This window comes from Orcinus orca, chromosome 17 (genome assembly GCF_937001465.1).
Source record: "Orcinus orca chromosome 17, mOrcOrc1.1, whole genome shotgun sequence".
Classification (NCBI taxonomy): domain Eukaryota; kingdom Metazoa; phylum Chordata; class Mammalia; order Artiodactyla; family Delphinidae; genus Orcinus; species Orcinus orca.
Window position 1 is genome coordinate 49,253,599 of NC_064575.1, and position 15,123 is coordinate 49,268,721.

The following is a 15,123-nucleotide window of genomic DNA, read 5'->3' on the forward strand; positions in this document are numbered from 1 at the left end:
TACCCATTAAACACTAGCTGCCCATCTCCCTGTAACCTCTGGTAACCTCTATTCTACTCTCCATCTCGAAGAATTTGCCTTCTCTTGATACCTCACTTAAGTGGAATCATACAATATTTGTCCTTTTAAGACAGGCTTATTTCACTTAGCCTAACATTTTCCAGGTTCATCCATGCTGTAGCAGCTATCAGAACTTCATTCCTTGAAAACATGGTTTTTATTATGGGGAAAAACACATAACACAAAATCTACTATCTTAACCATGGTTAAGTGTATAGTACAGCAGTGTTAGGTCTATTCACATTATTGTGAAACGGATCTCCCAAACTTTTTCATCTTGCAAATCTGAAATTCTCTACTCGTGAAAAACATCTCCCCATTTCCTTCTCCCCCCAGCCACCATTCTACGTCTGTTTCTATGAGTTTGACACGTGTTTGCTTTTTCTGTGACTGGCCTATTTTGCTTAGTATAAGGTCTTCAAGTTTCACCCGTGTTGTAGCACATGACATGATTCCCTTCCTTTTTTTTTTTTTTAAAGATTTATTTATTATTTATTTTTGGCTGCATCGGGTCTTGGTTGCAGCACAGTCTCTTCGTTGTGGCACGCAGGCGTCTCTCTAGTTGTGGCGCGCCAGCTCCAGGGCGCGTGGGCTCTGTAGTTTGCGGCAGGCAGGCTCTCTAGTTGAGGTGCACGAGCTCAGTAGTTGTGGCGCGCGGGCTTAGCTGCCCCACAGCATATGGGATCTAGTTCCCTGACCAGGGATGGACCCCGGGCCCCCTGCATTGTAAAGTGGATTCTTTACCACTGGACCACCAGGGGAGTCCCTTCCTTCCTTTTTAAGGCTGAATAATATCCATTATACATATGTAATGGAATATACATATACATGTGTATATATATATCTCCCATTCTGTTTATCCATTCATCTCAGTGGACGCCACTTGGGTTGCTTCCTCCTTTTGTGAATATTGCTGCTGTGAACATGGAGTACCCCCTGCTGTTTTCATAAGCAGGAAAGTATGTCTCCCAGACTCCTTGTCAGCTGGTTTCCGGGAGTTCAGCCAGTGGAAAGCTCTGGCAGAAGCCTGGAGGATGGCAGGAGGGGAGATGCCAAGGCAGTCCCCTTCTCTCTCTGCTTTGGGAGGCATTTCCACCAGCGGCAGCCTGGCTAAAGGCATCTGTGCCACCTGTGTCGCTCCACCCCCCCCCCACCATGGCCACAGCTCTAGCCAAGAGGTGACGGCAGCTTCCTTCTTATTTTTGCCAATATCTGTGCTGCCTCACTGTCTTTTGTCTGCCTTCTCATCTGGGTGCAACTGTGATATAAGATGTGAGGTTTCTTTCACTGGTGGGACATAACACAATGACACTCAGAGAGATGACAGGCAGAATTCTGTTACGTAAAGCGCCAGAGGAGAGAAGACATCCAGGCAGGACCACCTGGGGACAGGGTAACAGCGAGCTGAACTGTAGGAGGTGGCTTATGTATGGCAGGCAGGGTGGGGTTCAAGGTTTCGAGGGCTTCCTGGGGATTGGGTATTTTGAATAACTCTGTGAACCTAAGAAAGAAAGCACCACCCTGGGTGTTAGGTATCTGGGGCCTCTGGCCTTGGGTAAGTGTGTATTGTAACACATGCGTGTTAGAGCCTGATAAGGCAAGTAGTTTGGGTGGGGGCTTAGCAATTGAGAGAAGATGAATTGAGAGTTTTCAGCCACGTCTTCAAAACTGAGTCAAGATGGCCCTTGTGAAATATATTATTACGGCAACCGATTCCCTGACTACTTTCCCTCTGTGTAAAGGGTCTAGAATGGCTTCTGTTTTCCTGACTGAGCTCTGATGGGTACAGATGCATTCGATTGCACTCCAAATCCTTAAACATTGATAAACTGTATAACATACCATGTTAATATCACTATTGATCAGAATACTGTGCTCTGTTGTTAGCCGTACTACCCACCACTAATGTAGCCCTCTGTCCACCTTGTCTCTTTCATTACTTGATGAGTTTCTTGGAGGCAAGGATTGTGTCTTCGTCTCTCTTACTCCCAACCCCCAGTCCAGAAGCTGACCAAACCCCAAATGTGTGCTTTAATAAGTGTATAATTCATTACATGGATCTCAGAGCACGTCAATTACGATTTTTGACTTCCACCTTGGCTACAATTCAGGGCTGAAGCCAGCTTCACATTCTGACCTTCACAGTCCTGACCCCTGACTGGGACAAGATCCAGATTCCTTAATGAATCGTCTGGCATCCACATCTGCTTCCATACACTCCTATAAAACTGGCATCGATCACAGCCTCCATGAAGCACTTCTTTGTCATTTGACAGAAACAAGAGACAGCTCTCACCGTTTTTTTTTTTGCTGTTGTTTAGTTTGGTTTTTAATTTCTGAGAGAAATATGGGACCTATCTCTAGGGCCAGCTTCATGGGTGTGTGACCCGGGCAGTAGCACAGGGTCCCACACTTTAAAGGGCCCACACTTGGTTTAAGGTTCCACTGTTGCCATCTTGAGATTCTTAATACTCTTTAAACAATAGGCACCACATTTTCAGTTTGCACTGGACCCACAAGTTAGGTAGAGGGTCCTGCCTATCTCATTTGTATGTACCTTAAGCTCGTGACATCAATTTTTCAAGTCATATGGGTTTAATATTTATGAAACCCTCAGTGGTTCAGAAGTTCCCTAAGGAAATATACTCCAAACCTCAGTGGAACATGGCACGAAAAGCTTTTCATCTTCTGTTACCTCCCCTACCTAAATTGATGCCCCTGAAACTTCCTCAGCCCCATCTCTCTTCTTCCTCCTCTCCCTCCAAATGTTAAGCCCCAGCTATTGTACTACTTGCTGCTTCTAAACTTCAGAGCTCACCAGCCACTAGGCACTTGCATATCCTGCTCCCATCCTGCCCAGGGTGGTCCTCTGTCTCTCTCCCTGGCTAACTCCAACTTATCTTATAATTCTGAATTTAGCTGTCACTACCTCTGGGAAGTCCTCCCTGACCTTCCCAAAGCTGCGATCTGGGGTTCTCATAGCGCTCCATGCTACGAATATCTTAGCACTTATCTTGCTATTATGTTTTTCTATTTGTTTTTCTGTCTCCCTCATTAAACTGTGAGCTCCTTATAGACAGAGACTATTTCATTTTCTGAGGTGACAGCCACGCCTAGCTCCAAGAAGGTACTCAATAAGTTCCCTCCCATGAAATGAGTGAATGAATGAATGAATGGGTCCCTGGTTTATGTGGACAGTGCATGAGGAGACCTATGATGTTTTCTTTGGTCTCACCAAGGAGAGCAGTACTTTCATTATTGAAGAAGACATTCCACAGCTCCCTCTGGCATAGGCATGTGGATTCCCCTTCCAACGTGTTGAGGGAACGTGTCGAGCCCCCTTTTTCCTTTCCAGGAGAGTTAAATAGTAGCTCTTTGAATTTCTCCGCTTTAAGAGGAGTACTGAGGTCTCTCCTGAGACAGCTGCTTGCTGAGGTCATGGAGGTAGTTCAAGTGAGACCTTCCCTCCCCCAAAGGACTGTCTGGCTCTATACAACTTCCAGATCAAGTGTCTCTTGCAAACTATCATATGAATGGATAAACATGGATATGGATAAACAACAAGGCCCTACTGTATAGCACAGGGAACTATATTCAATATCCTGTGATGAACCACAATGGAAAAGAATATGAAAAAGAATGTATATATAAGTATCACTGACTCACTTTGCTGTACAGCAGACATTAACACAACATTGTAAATCAACTCTACTTCAATAAAATAATCTTTTTTTAAAGTGTCTCTTCCTTCAACCTTCCTAGTCTACGTTCTATTCACCCTTTGCAAGGCCCAACCAAAACACTAACTCCCCACAGTTTTAATGTAATCAATCCCTCCGTTTTCCCATTGCATTTTGTTTGTACCTGTAAGGATACTTGGCAAGCTTCTAACATCACAGTGACGTGTGGACTAAGCTAGACGATAGCGCTGGGAGCAGAATGTTCTAACGTTTGTAGCCTTTATGTCTGTATGTCTTACCAACACTCACCACTCAAAGTAACATTGGGTGATTTGGATCTCTAACAGATGGATTGAAATACAATTTGTCCTAGAAAAGAAGAGATTTGAGAAGCCCTCAAGTTAAGATTATTATAGAGTAATTGTCAAAGTTTCATTTCAGATTTGGAGCAAGAGAAAAACTGGTTGGCTCTAAATTTCTTAAAGACAGGTTATATAGGAAGGAAGAGGAATGTGAGATAAGGCTGTTTAAGTGCAAGAGCGGTTAGCTTTACAAGACTGTAAAGCTGTCACATTCTTATTGTGTAGCTTAAACATGGATCTCAAGGGACCCCAGAGTCATCCCCAGAGATGTCAGACATGGGCCCTTAATCAGAAATAATAATGAACACCGAAACTGAGTAGGACCCTGTGAGGCCCTCCCGTGTACAAAAACCCCTCCATGTCCCCCGTTTCTTGTTTGTAGAAAAAGGTTTTAGTCTCCTAGGCCTTCCCTGAGTTCCAAAGAGCAGGCACAGGCACTAACCAATTAGGGAAGTGAGGGAATGCAGAAACAAGGGAAAAGTAGTTCAGCAAGAAAAATAATAATAGTTCAGTGATAAGGCAGAATCCCAGTTCCCGCTCAAGGGACATCCATAACAATCTGACACAAATCTTTGAGTTGTTATGCAGAAACTAAGACGCACCTCCCCACCACAGGTGGAGGATAGTGATTAAGTAGACCCCAGATGATTAATATTCCTGAAACATCACCCTCTTACCTCACCGCCAACCAATCAGAAGAAGGTCATGCTTCCTCCACCCCTCATCCCAAAAGTTGCCTTTAAAAACCCTTCCCTGAAAGCCATTGGGGAGTTTGGGACTTTTGAACATGAGCTGCCTATACTCTTTGCTTGGTGCCTCCAATAAATGCTGTACTTTCCTTCACCACCATCCGGTGTCGGTACATTGGCTTTGCTGTGCCGTGGGTAAGCTGACCCAAAATTCAGTCCAGTAACAACATCATTGTGGGAGTTAATCAGAAATACCAAACAAGAAAACCTCAGGGTTTTCTTTGTTTTGTTTTGTTTTCTCACTACAACGTTCTGTTTTCTTCCACATTAGAGATAATTTTCTGTTTGGGATCTTCCATTTAATATTTAATCATGCTCATAGCCACTTCGAACCAGCTCTAAGACAAGCATTAGTGCTTGAGAAGGAATGGAAATAGAGAATCTGGATGGGGAGTACTACATTCCAAGTGCCAACTCCCAGCAAGTTCCCATAGTTAGCTCCCACTTTGCCTTCCCCACCAGAATTGCAGATTCATTAGGCAAATGACTCATTGGTTCAAGGAAATCTTGTATTTCAGAGAGCTTACGGGGGGCTTCCCTTCCCTGGTGGCACAGTGGTTAAGAATCCACACGCCAATGCAGGGGATACAGGTTCGAGCCCTGGTCTGGGAAGATCCCACATGCTGTGGAGCAACTAAGCCTGTGTGCCGCAACTACTGAGCCTGTGCTCTAGAGCTCACGAGACACAACTACTGAGCCCACGTGCCACAACTACTGAGCCCATGTGCCACAACTACTGAAGCCCGTGTGCCTAGAGCCCGTGCTCTGCAACAAGAGAAGCCACTGCAATGAGAAGCCCTCATACTGCAACAAAGAGTAGCCCCCGTTTGCCAACCAGAGAAAAGCCCGTGCACAGCAACAAAGACCCAAGGCAGCCCAAATAAATAAAATAATTTATTTAAAAAAAAATCTTGAGTGCTTAACTGAGATGCTTGGCTTACACAGTGATTACTAGAGGCTAACCTAGGACAAGGGCTCTTCCAGACCAAACACTAAATGGGAGGAAATAACCCCAAACTGGAGTCCTATCTCTCACTATCTCTTAACACTCTGTGCTGGGTCTTGCAGATGTTACCCCCCAAAACTGGGTTCGCCTCTTGGTGGGTGTGGAGCTGAAAGACAACCAAAACAAAGATCAGGAAAAGGAAGGATGTATTACTTGCAGCAAGTAAGGAGAGCACTGGGGAATCTTCCCCAAAGCAGTGTCTTCTCAATAGCAAAATTGGGGAAATTTTAAGCTAAGGGTACATGCATAGTCATGAAGCGGCTTGGCGGCCACAGAGTCCAAGCTTTAGTTGATTGAAGTCCTGAGGGTCAGAAAAGGTCGACATCATCATCCCTTAGAGGGTGGTTGAGCGCTCGAGGGGGGTTTTAAATTCTGCGAAACAGCTTAAGAAAGTGTTTCAGGTTAATCTTTACCATTGAAACAGAACTGGGAGTCTTTACAACTGATTTATCTTCTTTTTTTTAGAAATTTATTTTTATTATTTATTTGTTTATTTATTTATTTTTGGCTGTGTTGGGTCTTTGTTGCTGCGCGCAGGCTTTCTCTAGTTGCGGCGAGCGGGGGCTAGTCTGCCGAGGACCAGCCCCAGCTGGACAGGTTTCACCGAAAGGGGAGACGGAGTCGGCGTGGACAGAACACAAGACACCTCAGAGGATGCAAGGATCTGACAAATTTATTCTCATGATTCCAAAGCATTTATACTATAAGGCAATCTCATTTTCAATCTTAAAAACTTCATTCCCACGCTAAAAAATCCCCTACATACATCATAAAATCAAAAGTAATTTACATCAGCAGGTTAAACAAGTTAAGTAATCTTCTTATTGTTTCCAGTCTCCTTCGTTCCCTGTGGTTAGGTACATCTTGGTCACATCTAGGTCAGGAACTCTGTCTGCGGTTTCCTCATTCTTCTCAGAAGATTAAGGTGTTCTTGTACCTGCACATTCTGCTTGATCAAGCCATAAACTTAAACATATTATTCGATTAACAATTAAAAGCAATCATACAACATTTCATCTACAAATTTCCTAACCCTACCATAATAATTAAGACAATACACATTATTTTTTATACTTCTGAAAAACCATGGGAGCGGGCATTGTACCATAAACTCATTGATTAAACTCACTGCTGCATAAAAACTCGCCACCATACCCAGGTATTTCCCAACATGTTTATAACTCCACTGGGAGGCCATAACTCTCGCAATTTTGCTTTTAAAGTCAAAAGCTGCTGCAGAAATATTCCCACCATTGTATTTTCCCAACAAATATAATCATTAAATAAGCCAAAGTAGCTATAATCCTTCTCTTGATTTTTACCCTAAATTAAAATCTTACTTAAACTCCTACATTAAAACTACACATTTTTCCCAACCCCAATAGCAATCCTACAAAATCACTTTAGGCAAAGGCAGGGGAAGACAAGGGGAACCACACAGAGCAAAGCCTTGCTACCACACAGAGGAAAGCTGTGGTCCACGGAGGAAATGGGAAACAAAGCCCTGCTGCGGCGGGAGAGCAGTTGCTATTGGCCAGGTCTCTTATCTGCCACCTGGGTTCCCATCTAAGCTGGGCGTGGGAAGCGAAGCAGCCATGGGGACAAGAGATCTCCCTCAGAAGGGGTGAGGGTTCAGGCCCCTGCGAAGTTGGGGGGGTGAGGGTCTGTGCCCCACCTCTGTTGGCCCCCAAGTTCTCTCCTGATGGCCCCTCTGCGACTGTGCCTGTCTTAGGTTGTTCCTTCCCTGAGGAATCTTACCCGTCTCTGGCTAACCAGCCATCCTTCGGGGCCAAGCAGGGAGATGTGAGGTGTGCGAGTGAGCGAGGTGCAGCGCCCCCAGAGAAGATCAATTCTCTGTCACCTTGGTAGCCTATGCCCCCGTGGCCTCCACGCCCAGCACCTGCCTTGGGATTCCCTCGCCAACTGGCGGGGCCCCGGCTCTGGTCACATGTCTTCGGGAACACAGGTTTCTCCTCCAGGGAGGGCCCAGCTTACAACACTGGGCAAGAGAGACCAATTGCACGGCACCAGCCACCAGGAGGCCTCAGCCTCAGTGTGGGCAGGAAAGCCCAGGCACCAGCCCTGGGCAAGGAGATTGTGAGAAGAGAGCGCCTCTTGGCAAAAGGGCAAGAGGGGCCGTTGCAGGACAGAGGAAGGAAGAACTTTCATCAGCAGGAAATCCCAGGCAGGGAGGGCTTTCTCTGCCTAGGGATACCAGGCTCTTGGCTTAAAGCAACTCCATGTATGGGGCATGATATAAAAATATGCCCCCTAGCCACGGTAAAAAAGGGAGCTGCTCTTCATGGAACAACAGGGTAGGGGGAGTGTAGAAAACCCTGTGTTCAGGAAGCTTTGCAAACGAGAGCTTTGCTTTTCCATATTTATGTCTGACAGCATCAGCTTTGCAGAGGAGAACTTTGCCTCTCCATATTTATACCTGACAGCACCAGCTTTGCTGACACTAAGGGTCTCGTCCGTGCTGAGACTCAAAGGCACTTCCTATGTGGCTCCCGACACTAGTCTTCATTGCGGTGTGCAGGCTTCTCAGTGTGGTGGCTTCTCTTGTGGAGCACGGGCTCCAGGCGCCTGGGCTTCAGTAGTTGCGGCACGTGGGTTCAGTAGTTGTGGCTCACGGGCTCTAGAGCGCAGGCTCAGTAGTTGTGGCACACAGGCTTAGTTGCTCCACGGCGTGTGGGATCTTCCCAAACCCGTGTCCCCTGCATTGGCAGGCAGATTCTTAACCACTGTGCCACCAGGGAAGTCCTACAACTGATTTATCTTTGCTATTGTTACTTCTCTTGCCTGATAACAGTTTGTTCTTGTGTTCCCTTAAGATCATTATTGCTGAGGCCTGTTCAAGGACAAGCACTGTGGTCAGTCTTAGATCACAAAATGTCTTAGGCCAAAAATGGCTTCTCTTATGTCAAGAAAGCCACGCCTCGTTCTCTTTTTCCCGGGACTCCTTACCTTATTCACTTACACAGAGACCGTGTGGCAGTAATAGGCTTGATGATTGTTTAGAGCTGCAGTTATGATTTAAAATGCTACCTGAAGCACAGCAAGGATGTCCTTGACACGCAGCCTGTTTTCTGGGAAAAGATTACTACCACAGTAATTGAGCTGGGAAGCGGAGACAAATTGCTCTCGGCAGCTTCAGCAGTGTTTCAAAGCACTGCAGTTGGCTGGAATCACCCCTATCGTTTCTCCCCCCTCCATCCAGTCTACAAGATAACAGTGATGGCACCTACAGATTATCTGCAAGATACAAGTGGAAGGAGAAAACAACCCCACAACCAACTAGACTGTAAAAGAATCTCGAATCCATGACAGAGTTACACAAACGACCAAATGAAAGAGGAACTCCACTGGGGGCCGACTACGCGACCGGCCGAGAGTGCAAGATGATTTATCTATTTACAATGGGCCGGCGGCGCCAGCAGCTGGCCGGAGCCCGCGGTGACATCACGGGGCCCGGGCGCCCGTCACGTGGGCCGCGAGCCGCTCCGCCCCCTCCTGCTCCTCCTCCTTCTCCCGCAGCCTTCCGAGCGCTGGGTCCGGCCGAGGCAGCCGCTCCGAGCTATCGGGGGAGGCGCGGAGCAAGGGCCGGCGGGCGGCGAGCGGGGCTGGGAGCGCGAGCGGGAGCGGCCGAGGAGCCGGCAGTAGACGCACGGCGGGCCCGGACCAACGCGGCTGAAGCTCCTGCAAAGTTGGGCGCGCGCTCGCGCCACTGCGCCGGCGGCCCGAGCGATGAAGATGGTGGCCCCCTGGACGCGGTTCTACTCCAACAGCTGCTGCCTGTGCTGCCATGTCCGCACCGGCACCATCCTGCTCGGCGTCTGGTACCTGGTGAGCGCGGCGGGCCTTGGCGAGCCCCGGGGCGCACCTGCCAGGGAGGAGGGCGGGCGCCCCGCACCTCGCAGGGACCCTGGCCCGCGCCCCCGCCTCGCTTTTCACGACCTCTAGCTGGTTCCCGGTGCGGCTTCGGGGTTGGGTGATGCCAGCACTAATCCGCCTAAAGTTATATTATTAGAAACTTAATTCTCCGGGCGAGCGGGTCAGCGATGCCCCGGGCTCAGCCAACCTGTGGCGAGGGGTGCAATCAGGGCCGGGAGTTCGGGGCGTTTCGGGGGTGCGGGAAGGCAGGGGGCGCCCAGGGCAGGGAGCGCCGGAAAGCTCTCAGCTGGGAGCCGGCTTGGCCGTGGGGAGGTCCGCGGTTTCCGGTGAAAGTGCACTCGGTGGTCAGAGAACTCCGATCCGGTCTGCGGAGCACGTGCTTTCCTTTCCTTTCTTCTTAGCAGCACCCGCTGGGCTTTGTGTTTCGACGGGTCCCGACAAACGTCGAGGCGGTGACCGGCACCTCGTGCTACCCCCAGTTGTCGGCCCGGGTTGCGGGCCCGCGTGCCTATTCTCCCAGCCCGCATCTGGCCTCGGGTTTGCTGTCCAGTCTCCTGCGCACTTTCACATCCCGAGTGGAAATGGTTGGGGGCTCTTTACCCACACGTTTGTTGTAAAGCCCTTACTCTGGGAAGGGATTTGCCTGTGATTTATTGCGTTTCAATCTGCCCGGGGCAGCCATTTTACACCCACTGGCTTTCCTGCCCCTTTACAGATGATCCCTGTACCTTCTTAGCCGACACCGGAGGAGGCAAATCTGGTTTGTCTTTAGGTTGGAGCTTTTAAGATCTTATTTGTATGGGGAGCAGTGATTATCAGGGGCAGTGAGGGAATCTTGCCCTGTGCCAGCTCCCGGTTGGTTGTTGGCCCCCCGAAGACTGCACTGAGTCGGATTCCACTGCATTTCGGTTTTGGTCACATCATGATGGAGAGTTAGACCCGAGCCTTTTTGCAGTGAATATCTCTGCATCATGAGGAAACACCTTAAAAGTGGTAGTAAGATGGCATATAGAACTTTTCGGTGGGAATAAATTCTTTTCTTCTTAGTCATCATAGTTTTTTGGTCAGTTCATAATTCAGTTTTTTGATATATATGGACATTATGCCGAATTGTGAACTCGTTTGTTGTGTCATTTTAAGCAGAACGTCCCCCCGCCCCACATGGTGTTCTCTGTGCTATTTATAGTTTCAAGTTTCCTTTAGTCTGTGCCTATCACAGGCCACACAATAGAAATATTTGGCCTTAAAAGCTTTCAAACAGATCTTTGGTATGTGTGGGTTCTTACTGTGCGGTGTGAATGCAGATAGAACATCTGCGTATTGGCTCAACCCTGATTTTGCTAAAAGCAAAGAAATCTTTACAGAAATTTAAAATGACAGTGGAAAGTTAGTGGGTGGCCTCGAAATAGTGCTTTTATTGATGATCAAGACATAATTTTATACACATGTCTTGTGTCCTTCTTGAAAATGTTTAAATCTGCAGACTTGCAAGTACATCAGTGAATGTAATTTGTAAAATCTAGGGCACTGCATTAGGCAAGTGGACTACATGATCTACAGGAAAGATAAATCTACTTTGAGCCCTGCTGTTGGCTGTTATCCAACTAGCCAGTATTGGTGTGATAAAAGGAGAGCACTCACGTACTCTGCCTATGGCTTGAGCATGCTTTCTGGGGGAAAGTAGTTATTGGTATGCACGTTTTAGCATTTGGAAATATATGGCCTTTTGAAAGATAATTAGAAAGCTTTCCAGCAAGTGTGAATAAGAATGCCACTTTAGGTAAACCTCATATCCGGGAAACCTGCCGGTCATCTTTATAAGTCTTTTGCATTTCACAAAACAATTTAAACTTTTTTAAAAAAAAATGGTGAGTTTCCCTCATACCTTTAAATATAATTTGGTTATCCAAAACATTGATTAACATGACAGTTTTTAAGATGAAGGAGCCAAAGAATAAGGCATCTCTTCCTCCTTACCTTACCCCCTCACCCCACCAGCCATCTGGCTGAGATGGGGTTACTTATCAGAAAGGGGGAGAGTTTTCAGGAAAACAGAAGGGTAGGAGTATAGAGAGGTATTCAAAAAAGAGTCCACTAGAAAGGATAGGCAAAGTGGATCTTTTTTTACACATTTTCTAATTGTTTCCTACCATGACCATTTACTAAGGTCCTGTGTTCTAGGGACTATACTAGATATCTTTTTTTTCTTTTTTTTTTTGGCCGCATCCCACGGCTTGTGGGATCTTAGTTCCCCGGCCAGCGGTCAAACCTGCACCCTCGGCAGTGAAAGCACAGAGTCCTAACCACTGGACCACCAGGGAATTCCCTAGATATCTTGACTTGAAAAAAACCAAAACGAACAATGTAAGAACTGTGAGTTGAGTTTATTCAGTGTCTTACTGTGTAAGGTAACCCAGAAGACAGCCTCTCAGCTCTGAGAAACCGTTCTGAAGAGGTAAGGGAGGAGAGGAGCCAGGATATATGAATTTTTTGCTGTGAAAAAACCTGAAGTCGAAATCAAAAGGTGACTATTAATCACAAAGAACAGGCGTCTCAAGTTGATGATTTTAGTGCTTTTCTATGTATGGGAAGATGCAAGAATCTGGGGTCACTGAAATTTTTCCTTAGATATGTATCTTCACTATCTCGGGGCAGGCATCCGAAGCACAGACTGCTTCCTGTTTGTCTCCATCCTGAATTCCCCTCAGGCCCACAGTCAGTGGGTGACTACAGTGGCTAATGGCTTGATCCTTGGAGAACTGGAATAGTAGGCAACATTTTTCTCTACAATGCTTTTTTTTTAATTTTATTTTTAAAAACTTTTTAAAATTTTTGGCCGCGTGGCGCCGCATGTGGGATCTTGGGTCCCCGACCAGGGATCAAACCCACGCCCCCTGCAGTGGAAGTGCAGACAGAGTCTTAACCTTTGGACTGCCAGGAAGTCCCCTCTCTGCAGTGCTTTGCATAAGCTTAATTTTTATGTCTTGGTGAGGTAGATTTTTTTATTCCCATTTCATAGATGAAAACTGAGGCTAAGAGACCTTAGGTGATTTACTTAAGATTGGCTTGTGGTTTGAGTGATGTTTCAGTCTGTGCTGTTTCCACAGTTTAACCTTTTAAAAGTTGAGTGTGTGTTTTGTTTTTGCCTTGGAATTATAAAGGTTTCCTTCAGTCCAGTAAATAAAAAAAGCATATTGATTTCAGGTATTGTATTAGAGATCTGTTTGTTTTGCTTTCTTTTAAGTTTTCCTTTTTTAAGTTGAGGCATAATTTACATATGGTGAAAATCACAGATATTAGGTGTACAGTTCATTGACATGACCAATGCATGCACCTTTGTAACCCACACCCTTAGAGAACATTTCCAAAACCCCAGAAAGTTCCCTTGTGCCTCTTCCAGTATACCCCTCCACAGACACCCCGACCCCATAGGTGAGTTTTGCCTATTCATATAAATGGAATTATACTGTATGTATTCTTTTGTATTGGGTTTCTTTAACTTAGCATAATGTCTTAGATTCATTCATGGTTTTGGAGTGTATCAATAGATTGTACCTTTTTATTGCTGAGTGTTGTTGTATGAATATACCACAGTCTGTTTATTCATTTGCCCGATGATGGACATTTGGGTTATTTCCATTTTGGGGCTATTATGGCTAAATCTGCTCTGAACATTCTTGCAAAAAAGACTTTGTGGACATTTGTTTTTATTTCTCTTGAATAAATACCTAGCAGTGGAATTCCTGGTTGTTGTGTGGTTTTTTTGTTTGTTTTGTTTTGTTTTTTGCAGTATGCGGGCCTCTCACTGTTGCGGCCTCTCCCGTTGCGGAGCACTGGTTTCGGACGCGCAGGCCCAGCAGCCATGGCTCACGGGCCCAGCCGCTCCGCGGCATGTGGGATCCTCCAGGACCGGGGCACGAACCCGCGTCCCCTGCATCGGCAGGCAGACCCTCAACCACTGCGCCACCAGGGAAGCCCCGTTGTGTGTTTTAAGTCTGTAAGAAACTGCCAAGGTGTTTTCCAAGTTGCCATTTTACACTCCAGGCATCAGTGTATGAAGTTCAGTGGGCGTGTAGTGGTAGCTCCTGGTGGCTTTAGTTTGAGTTTCCCTTATGACTAATGAGGTGGAACAGTTTATCTTTGCTTCTTGGCTAATTATATATCTTCCTTTGTGAAGTGCTATTGATTGCCAATTTTTTAAATTGGGTTTTGTCTTTTATTTTCCTACTGATTTGTAAGAACTCTCTATATTTTGGATACCAGTCCTTTGTTAAACATATACCTTGTGAATATTTTCTCTCAGTGTGTGGCTTGCCCACTCATTTTCTTAATGGTATATTTTGATGAACTGGAGTTTTTAATTTCAATTAAGTTTAACTTGTCATTGCTTTCTTTTATGGTCAGTACTTTCTGTGTTCTAAGAAACTTTGCCTACCCTGAAGTTGTAAAGATATTCTCTTATATTTTCTTCAGAAGCCTTATGGCTTTAGCTTTTATATTTACATCTGTGGTCTATCTCTAAGTTTTGTGTTAACGATGTGAGGTAGAGGTTTGTGTTTATTTTAAAAGGCAGTTTAATCATTAAACCTAAAAAAAAGTTGATTTATCACATAACCTTTAATAGCTACAAATGTTTTTAGAAAGACAAGTAAGGTGCCTATCCATCTTCACAGAGAATGAGGACTGACTTGTCCCGGTTTCCAGAGGGATCGTGATATGAAAGAAATACTTAAAGTAGAATGATTGCTATGCAGGCTTCTGAGGTTTCCTCTCCTTCTTCAACAAAACTTAATATTCTAAGCCTGAATCCATTAACTTTCTCCCCAAATTTGCACATACTCGAGTCTCTCTTGTCGTGGTCCAAACGCGGGTTGGAAAAGAATTTCCAGACACAAGGCAGAATGTAAAGAACATAGAATTTGTTAGAGGGGAGGGTCGCTGCCAGAAGAGCAGGCCGACTTCCTAATAGTCTGGGAGAGTCAAGCCCGAACATGTTTTTATAGCCAGAAAGCAAAGGAATGGTCCGAGGCGAAAATTTTGTTTCCTGATTGGTCAAGGCACATATACCTTCCTTCTATAGGGTGGGAGTGGGACAGGGCATATACCTTTCCTTATTTGGGACAGGTCCCGTTGCCCACGTGGGTCCTTATTTGAGACTGGTCCCAAGTTGCCCAGGTGGGCTCAGGAATTTCATAACCATGGCAACGTGGTGAGGGAGATTAAGAGTCCGGTAGTGGGTGTAATGCTGAAACATTTTCAGGCAGGGTCGTCCTTTGTCCTTGGAGCACCACATCTCTTTCACCTTCTATCTACACTTCCCAGTTTAGCTGCCTCTGTTCCCCTTGCCATCTGAATCTCTTCCTTTATTCCGT

The 15,123-nt window shown here is 46.0% G+C and overlaps 1 protein-coding gene across 2 annotated transcripts in view; it reads left to right on the top strand.

Annotated features, from left to right (window-relative positions):
* Positions 1-9,374: 9,374 nt before the first annotated feature.
* LAPTM4B (lysosomal protein transmembrane 4 beta) overlaps positions 9,375-15,123 on the top strand; it is a 69,268-nt gene continuing 63,519 nt past the window's right edge. The window contains exon 1 of one of the 2 annotated variants that reach the window (XM_012534998.3): positions 9,375-9,703. In XM_012534998.3, coding sequence (XP_012390452.1) covers positions 9,605-9,703 — 99 coding nt within the window. In that variant the 5' untranslated portion in view covers positions 9,375-9,604. The remainder of the gene's footprint in view (positions 9,704-15,123) is intronic. The other variant, XM_004275360.4, reaches the window with a different exon arrangement.